At 39.6% G+C, this 9,695-nt stretch overlaps 1 protein-coding gene across 3 annotated transcripts in view; it reads right to left on the reverse strand.

The window, feature by feature from the left end:
* Positions 1 to 7,293, reverse strand: part of sh2d3ca (SH2 domain containing 3Ca) — a 63,012-nt gene extending 55,719 nt beyond the window's left edge. The window contains exons 1-3 of one of the 3 annotated variants that reach the window (XM_037753068.1): positions 7,122 to 7,293; positions 5,128 to 5,394; positions 4,486 to 4,999 (exon numbers count right to left, since the gene is read on the reverse strand). In XM_037753068.1, the coding sequence (XP_037608996.1) occupies positions 4,486 to 4,999; positions 5,128 to 5,394; positions 7,122 to 7,140 (800 nt within the window). In that variant the 5' untranslated portion in view covers positions 7,141 to 7,293. Of the gene's footprint in view, positions 1 to 2,438; positions 2,657 to 4,485; positions 5,000 to 5,127; positions 5,395 to 7,121 lie in introns of those variants that run through there. The other 2 variants (XM_037753069.1, XM_037753072.1) reach the window with 2 other exon arrangements.
* Between the last annotated feature and the right edge of the window lie 2,402 nt (positions 7,294 to 9,695).

The raw sequence follows: 9,695 nt of genomic DNA on the forward strand, positions 1-9,695 counted from the left end.
CTTAAAGGGGCAATTACACTCCCGGACAAGTTTTAAGATCAATCATTCAGCGCAGCTCCCAATTGCATGATGGGTCTCACAGGACCCGGAGCAAAGCCGTGTTAACACATGACCACAGAGAGGCCAGATCAAAGGGTCCCGTCGTGGCAGCGGGCTCGGAGAATGTTAATAGGTCCCATGGCAGAGGAACTCTACATTCTCTTCCTAAGCTGCTCCTGCGCTCACACTAAAGAAGAATGGTTGTACAAATGTAAAGCATTTGCCTCCATCATTTGCACTGATAACAGCAGCATTTATCCAGAGAAGAATGTGACGGAGCTGCAAATAGAAAAAACATACCAATCATGTATGAAAACAAACAGCACCCCAGACTTTAGATAGGATGGAGGCCACCGAGCACTACAGCGGAGCTGATGTCCATGCCAAGCATATCAGTGGTGGTTCATATAGACTTAAAGACATGCCTTGTGTTTATGCTCTGAAATCATAAGAAATGATTTATCTTGCAAGTCAGATTTCAGAATACAAATCTACGTAATCTTATGCAAAAGTCCTTGCAGTTGTTTGATTACTGCAGTAAGGCGATCTTTATTTCATATCTAAGTCATTTTTCCAGCAAACAAAAAACAGCTCGGCAATCAAGGCCAAGCGGCTGCAGGCCCGAGTCAACTCACTATAAACAGCACAGTAAACTAATAAAAGCGACTGTTGGAAACACTTTTATGATTTGACCTACTTGAATTTATTATTACACATAATATGTCACTATATTATCCTCGAGTATTATACTATGAACTTGATATTATGCTTGACTTTTATTCACTAAATATTGAAACTGTTTTTATTGTAATTCTACTGCTGCTACGTCTGTCTACTCTGTACGAGCAGCAACCGCATCGAGGATGGAAGAACAGAGGTTGTCGTATGTTGTACAATTTGTAAAGCCCTCATACCCCCATGTTCAAAAGAAACTTAGCAAAAGTGCACTCTTGGATGCCTCTATGGTAGATAAAACGAGATAAAGTGCCCTCTAGGGTGCCCTTCGAGTGGAGAAAATGTGATAAAGTGTCCACTGGGGTGCCCTCTTGGATGCCCCCTATGGTTGATAAACACGATAAAGCTCCACTGGGTGCCCTTCCAGTGGGGAAAAGGAGATGCAGTGCATTAATGGGTGCCCTTAAATGGAAAAAAAAACATGATGCAGTGCCATATAGGCTGCCCTACATGCTATAGAAAAGGCTGCCACCACATGCAGTTGGTGCCCCTTTCATTTTTTGTAGTCCACCACTGAATTAATGAGTAGCATCATTATCAATTAATCTGCAGAATTTTTTCCTGATTAATCAATTCATTGTTTTATCTATAAAATGTCACAAAAGAGTGAACAATGCCCGTCACAAAGGTGAAATATTTAAATTGCTCGTATTATCTGACCAACAGTCGACCACCAAATGATATCTAGTTTAATGTCAAATATGACATATGCGAAAAGCATAAATTCCTCATATTTGAGATGCTGAAACCAGCGAAAGGTTGCCACTTTTTGCTTGAAAACTGACTGAAATGATTAATCTGCTGCTGATGAAGTTTCTGTTGATCCATTAATCATCTAATGTTGGGCATCCCTCTTCCTCCCTTTTTCAATTAGTGCCCAATAAAGACGTTGAAATGCTCAGGCAAAAAGAACAAAACCCATAATTATGACAACATGACAGCATTTCATTTCAGAGCCAAATCTTAACCAGTATCACCAACAACAAAGTCAAATTGTTTTTTTTCCATGAAGCAGCCAGACAAAGACAGGCAAAGAAGTGAAGAGCTGCACTTTGACCAGAGTAAGAAAGAACAGGAAGTGGTAATGGACAGACAGGAGTTGTAATTTAGGGCAGAACAGACACAGAGAGATCTTTGATGTGCCCATACTGAACTTGCACTTACACCATATACAGCCATGTTTCCCACGGTCCCTATAGGCTGAACTAATGGACTGAGGCTGCACGCTCACACATGCACGCCCATGCATGCTGCACACACACACACACACACACACATACACATACACGGTGTAAATATGATACTGGAGGCAGTATAGGGAGACCTTAATGGCATGTCATCATGGGAAAGCAGCGAGGAAACGCAATCTGCTCTGCTGGAGAGGAGGAGTTTTACGCACAGATAAACATTTACCCTCAAAACTCTCCAATAAACTTCTTCTGACTTTGTTTGATAAATCCACTACAACATTATGAAGCCCAGCAGCACACACAAAAAAAAAAGCTTCTTCATGTCAGATCTCCTGTGTGTCAGAACGAATCAATGCAAAATAAGAAAACATCAGATCCGCAGCTCTCCAGCAGCAATCTGATCAATAAAATGGATCAATAACACCACCGGCTGCCTTTTAAAAAGTGAAGTAATGAATCCTGTTATTGTCTCACCTCACACCCCATGGCCTGAGGCGAGTCCTGTCTGTCCACAAAGTCAGCACTGAACTGTGAACTGTCCAAACTTCACCCTGTGAGTCCACGCGGAACAGTCCAAACCGATTTGCGCCCTCTGGCGTTACGCACAGACACGGACGGATGAACCTGTTGTGAACGCCTGTGGGCAGAACTGTGCTGCTGCTGCTGCTCCTCTGTTCACCCACTGTTACTGCACTCTTCAGCTATGTTTTTAGTGCTGGAATATAACCAGGACCAACATTTACTTTAGGAATATGCAACATGTACTGTATATTCCAGTGGCGGCCGGCCAATAGAGGCCAACAAAAAAGTGAAGGTATCAAAAAATTCAGATTATTAATACAAAATATAATTACATTACAATAAAATTACACATATTACTGGGTGAATTCCATATTTAAAACACAAATATTGACAATTTGTATAATTAGTATTATTATTATTATTAGTAGTAGTAATAGTAGTAATGATTTTTTGTGTGTGACTCAGGGAGGGTAATGTTTTTTGAGTCACACACAAAAAAACATTACTACTACTACTACTAATAATAATAATAATAATACAAATGTGATTATATTTTGTATTAATAATCTGAATCTGTAAAGTAACTAAAGTTGTCAGATAAATGTAGTGGGAGTAAAATAATATTTCCCTCTGAGATGTAGTTGAGTAGAAGTAGAGAAAGTAGCAGAACATGGAAATATACTCAAGTAAAGTATAAATACCTAAAAAAAATTATTTAAGTGCTAAGTTACATTCCACCACTGAGTACATTTTATACTGTTGTGTTTTTTAAAAGCATTATTTACTCTTCCTGTTGGAATAAAATAATTGTTAATTATTTAACTGCAAAGTAGTAATGTGTTTTTTGATACCTTCACTTTTTTTGCATTAATCATACCGGGATGTTTGCTGAGATTGATTGGATGTGGCACAGCCCCACCAAGAAAAAATTCCACCAGCAGCCACTGGTATATTCCTTCACTGAAGTAAAGGTGCCAAAAAAACAATGTAAAAATACCTCATTACAAGTAAGTAATCCTACTTAAGTGAAAGTACAGTAGCAGCTAAATATACTCCGTAAAAGTAAAAAGTACTGTTTCTGTAGGGGGGGAAATGGCCTCTGTGACACATATTTGATTATATATTTGATATAGGTATTCTAATTACAAATACTTTGGAATTTGGATGGACAAAAGCCTAAATTTGAAATGCCATATTGACCATCTTGCAAAGAAAAATAAAATTCTCACTGGGTTTTCTGTACAGCCTGTTTTTCCATAGCATCAAGAAAACTCTTAGTTGCTGGCCTTTTTCCTGAGGTTTGTCACTAATTCTAGCTTCAGGATCCATCACTGAACCTTATACAGCATGGTATAGTCATCCTTCACTCTGTGGAGGTTACAACATTGGTACATTTCAGTCTATAAGATCATCCCTGGCAAATTTCTTACTTACTTAAGCCGGAAGTTTGCATTTCTCCAAAACAGTTATAATCTTAGGTCACATAAATGGCTTCAGTGTAAAGTGGCTTCTATCAGAACAGAAGCTGGTAAAACAAATCTGTTCCACTGTGGACTTGGAACAATCTGCAGGCCAATCAGTTAAATCAGGTAGTAAAGCAGAAGCCACCTTAAGACCTTTATCGTGTCAGTTAATACTGCGCTTTAGTGGTGCACACTCCCAAATTTTCAATAAACTACCACAAACCAGTTGATGAGACTGGAGTTTTTGGGGGACCCCTGGACCTCTTTCGGCAGTTCTCCAATTTGGAAATAAAACACATTGCCTACAATCATTAGTTAATAGATTCATAGTTATTAATGATTCAAGTTTAGTTTCATTAAAGCTTTCAATAGCCTACTGTGCATGCCAAACAAATCTGCGTCAAACTGGTACAGGACAGGCCCATAAATGTACGGCACTCTCTCATCTCCTCAATCAGTAACCTTTCCTCCCTCAGTGACTTTATTGTGTCATAACTGTACACATCTAAGAAAACAAGAAAGTAAAAGCAAATCACCAGTAAATGCTGTCAGAGGTTTGGTTTCCTGTGTCTGCTCCTTCTGTCAGCTCTCTGCTCTCTGCTTTCTCCTCCTTTGGGTCGGATACAGGGCCGGACTCTGACCCGTCATCCTCGTGAGTCCGGGTCTGATCATTCCCGCGGCTGGGAAGTGGAGGTGATGCTTCAGGGTTCAAGTCTACGCTTGCCTGGGTGACGCCCTGCTCGTTACAAGCCTCTGGTTGGAGTGCATCACCTGAGCCACCAGATGGCGACGTGGCAGATACGGGTCCTGGGATGGTGTTTGGGGTGTTAGTGACATTAGTTTCTCCTGTAGGTTCAGGCTGGGTCTTGGGGTCAGGGAGAGAGTCTTTGTTGAGCCAAGTGTCAGCTTTAGCTCCAGATTCATCCCCAGCCACCTTGGATGAGGCGGCTGTTGGCCTCGGGGGCTTACCACGATCTTTCTCCCCTGCAGGTCGCTGGCTTTGACTTCTGTTGATGCTGCTCTTACTCTTCTTATTGCTTTCGGGGCCTCCTAGAGAAGAGGGGACGTGAGAAACAACACAAAATCTTTGTCATGGAGAAAATTGTTGTCCTATTTCTCAAAAAGATTTTTTCCCAGGCTAAAGATCATGTTGTTCAATGACTTTTGCTGCTTTATACCTTTATTGCTCTTGTCTCTCCTCTTCATCAGTAGCCGTGGCAGGGTACCCATGTGTGTGTAGCTCTCACTGGAGCGGATGTAGCTGGCAGTGCGAGGACGCATGGCGCCCATGTCGTCCATCGTTGTCTCAGGAACTGGAGCCAGGATCGCCGTGGTGACACCGTCAGTGCCATCTACGCCAGACTTGGACTGAGACGACTTGGAGTCTGCTTTCTCAGTGGAGCGGCGAAAGGAGAGGTTGGTGAGGCTACCAAACCACTTGAAACCTTGATAGGGGAACAGAAAAGAAGAAGAAATGCTCAGTATATAACAAGTCTGTGATGTTGTTTCATGTGTTTGCCCACCAGCCAACCCAAATCATCCACATTCAGGCAACCTCTCAATTAGATTTTTTGTTAGGCAGGAGGGCCAGAGAAGTTAAAGGGGAACACCGCCTAAATTAAGAATTTGATTATGTTATTTCCATGGCCTAGTAAAGTTCAATCAATATTTCTGAACATGAGCTACTCCCTCTCAAAGCCAGAAACCAGAGATGTAAGCCTCATACTTGTGTGTGGTCATAGGGTATAAAGTCTGGAGCTGCTCCATAGACAATGAATGGGAGACTGATTTTGTGGACCCACAGAATGTTTGTTTTCTTTTTTATACCCAAATGAGTTTTATTCTATTGTAGTTTTCTCAGTTGTGAAACAGAAAATGTTCCTGTATACTCAAAACATTCCCTTGGGTGCTCTCAGTGTCATCTAGAACATCTCTCCCAATTCATTGTCTATGGAGCGGTTCCACACTTTATACCCTATGAAATCACAAATTTGAGTTTTAACACTAGTTTTTGGATTTGGGAGAGAGTTGTTCATGTTTACTAATATTTTTTTAAATTGTTTTAGACCATAGGAATAACATGTATGAATTTTGAATATGGGCGTAGTTCCCCTTTAAAGATTATGAGTTGATTAAAACTGCAGAATATTTTTTTTAATTGATAATGGATCAAATGACTAAGTGTAATGTGAAAGATGTCGTTTGTAGTGATGAAACAACAGAGAATTAACACCCAATTGCAGTTGCCCTCACATCAACAGAGCTTTTTAGTGTCTTTTAGCTCGTTGTTTTGGTTTTCCGACTCTCAAACTCTGCTCTCATTTACCTCTCAGCAAAACAGCTCTTTTTACCAGCAACCTGCCAAGCACCAAGCGGCAGACAAAGTTATCAACTAGCTGTGGAACATACTGGAGCATCCTGTGAGCTAAAAACATGATGTGTTTATCAGCAGTTGGCGAGGACTAAAACAGAACTAAAAAAGAGACTTACATTTTTACCAGATGGATAGACACACGACTCAAAATGAATTGTCGCTCTGTGCCTGCTAGATGTGTAAAGTAAAGTAAAACTCTAAGTGCAGCTTCAATGAAAAAAAAAGGGTGTCTCTCTTTCTGCACAGCTGTTACAGCTGAATTCCCTTTTGAAGAGCTACAGTGTTTTGATCGCTGTACAGATGAGATGTAACATACTGTATGTTAGTGTGTATGTGGTTGGGTGGGTGGGTGCATATGTTCCTGTTTAGTTGTCTCTGTGTGTCAGCACCAGTAGGCATACAAGTGTTTTGCTATTTGTATAAATATTTGCTTTTACCAAACATATACTGTATATACTGTAGTGTGTATAAATTAAATATAATAAACAATGCAAAAACAGGTCTCTAAAATCCATTTACTGTACACGTTTTCTGCTCTCAGAAGAAATCATTTCAGCTGCCAGTTGATTTTTGCATCATTATCACCAAATTGTTGCAAAACTGATATGGCAGTGTCTGAGAATCAGTTAACCTAACCGACACCCTGGTTTACTATATGTGCAAACACATGAACAAAGTGCAGCTGCTCTACGCACAAACACACACACACACACACAGATAACCACACAGACACACACACACACACACACACACACACACACACACACACACGCACACACACACACATACTGTACTCACTCAGTTTCCGTATGCTCATGTTGTGGCTGTATAAGATGAGCTGCAGGTGGCTGACAGATGGATCATCTGAGAGGAGCTGCAGTACAACAGAAAGAGGAGAGCCAGAGAGGGGAGGATAACTTAGTTGCGGAGGCGGAGAAACCTCAGTATGAACCACGGTTCCTCTCTGTGGGTGAGATATACTGCACACAGTATGTACGTGTGACAGAGACAAAACTGAGAGATGAGATGCAGCGACAAGGGCAGGGCAGACCGTGACACTTCCTGTGTGAAGCTGAGAGCACCAATGGTGACAGGAAATGAAACGATAAGATGAGATGAGATGACAGGCATATAAATATATGAATCATGTGAGGGTGCCCTTTGGTTGGGATGAGAAAGTGTTGATAGGATAGGTAAAGTGGTGATGGGTGTTTCAAACTGAAGTGCTGATTGGTCACTTTTGTCCCATTAAAATAAAAAGCGGGTTATAAACTCATCCAGTGAGGTCATAATAACTGTCACCTTTGAGATCACTGATTATCAAGCTATTTCATCTTACCGATGCGGTTTATAGACATTGTTAATGTTTGATTAGTATTACTAATGCATTGTTATGTTCATTTGTTCTTGTTCTTTTTACTTCAGACTGCATACTCAAGTATTGCAATTACAGCTATTCTATCTACAGTATCTACCAGTTTGAAACTTCAATTATGTTTGAGTAAATTAGGCTCAAAATGCCTCCAGAAAGCTAAACTCAACATAAATCTGTGGCATCATCTTCCTTGTAAGCCCCTTTAAAAAAAAAAAAAGCCCACTGATGGATCAGTCATTATAAATCCATGCTTTGCAGCCAAACATTGTTCAAACCCACAGAACTTTTAGTAGGAAGTTTCCAAACATGTTAGGTCGAATTTTGGGTATATGTGCATAAAATGGTGCAAAAAGACATCTAGAATATTCCAATTTGATGGAAAAGTGCAGTTATAATAACATGGAGTCTTGGTTAGACACATCATATACTGTATATGGAGGTGGAACAAACAGATACAGATTATATGTGATGCTGTGTGGAATAAGGGGATTTTTCCAATCTGTTCATAACTTGCTCGGTTTTTTGTAACTTTGCTTAATTTGCATAGATGTTTATTTTCAGGACGGCTTCAATAACATCACTTTTGCATAAGATAGATAAATAGTCTAAAGTTAGGAGGGGAATTTCTTTATTTTTTTTCTTCCCCTTTCTTCAAAGATTATTTATTTATTTTTTTCATTTATTATGAAAAGTGATGCCTTCGAAACAGAATGTTACTCATTATGTTGGAATCTTCCTGTTTCTTTATTTCTATCTTTCCTTCTCCTATTTATTTATTCTTTTACAGCATTTCCCTTTTCTTTTTTTCATTTAAGCATAATGAAGGAACAAACTCCACAAATACTGTATATTTTCAATTATAGTTTGACATTATATATGTCTACGTTTATTTCTTTAAAAAAACGCGTGATACATTTAATTTTTATGTAGTTTGTTGTTTTGAATGTCAGATCAGGGAGATCAGTTAAGATCACATCAGTGTAGTGTCTACTACTCTATTAGTGTGACCCATATGCCTTCATGGGCTTTCACTTCCTGTTGACACTTGGGTGTGCAGCTTCTGCAAAGAGGCCCTTTTGTCTTCCTGTTAAGATTGTACCGCACCAGTATAGATGCAGCTGTGAAACTGTAGGTGTGAAGACATAGAACAGAGTTAAATACATTATAAAGCAAAATGAAACTCCAGCACATCTGAAATATTCAAGCACTCCCTTATTATTAAAGGCAACATCATCAGCTGAGACTGGATGTAATATGATTTTAAAATATGTATCAGCATGTAAGCTGAAAGAGCAACAAGGGCTTGTTATTGTAAATTAATTTCATTCCATTTTCCATCCAAAGATGCCCTGAAGATAATAATTCAGACTTCACTGCTCAGTTCATCATCACACTGTCTGGTTTTATTGTGTTAACAAAACTAAACTTTGAACTTCTTAATCCAGGGACAAACGGCTCTTTGAATGCACACATGCGTCCTCAACCAAAAAGCTTTTTGTCACACAAGTTGTTCCCTTCTCAGTAAATGACCCAGCATCTCAGAAAGAGTTACTACAGAAACATTATAGATCCTTATCTTCTGTTAATCGTCCTCTGGGTTGCACCAAAGGTCCCTGAAAAAAACAAAACAGAATACAGCCACACTTACTTACTTCCACCCCATATGTACTTCACCACAGATTACTGTAGATACATGCATGTTTGATTCAGAAAATTGCTGATAAATTGGCCTTGCACATTTCCAATTAGGAGTCATTAAGACTCATAATGACTCATGTAGAAGACTCTGAATTGCTGCCTAGTTACCGGCCTAATGGATTGTTTGGTTCCATTATACATATATGTCTCATGTAATGATTTTTGTGTCTTGAAAGGTGTTTTTGTGATGATATGTTTTTCTGCTAGTGACTTTGGTGCAGCCTATAGACCCAATCAAATGAACATGGCAGCTGTAATCCACCAGTATGGAGGCAGATGGAGTAAAGGGAGAAATATGA

This window comes from Sebastes umbrosus, chromosome 19 (genome assembly GCF_015220745.1).
Source record: "Sebastes umbrosus isolate fSebUmb1 chromosome 19, fSebUmb1.pri, whole genome shotgun sequence".
Lineage (NCBI taxonomy): Eukaryota > Metazoa > Chordata > Actinopteri > Perciformes > Sebastidae > Sebastes > Sebastes umbrosus.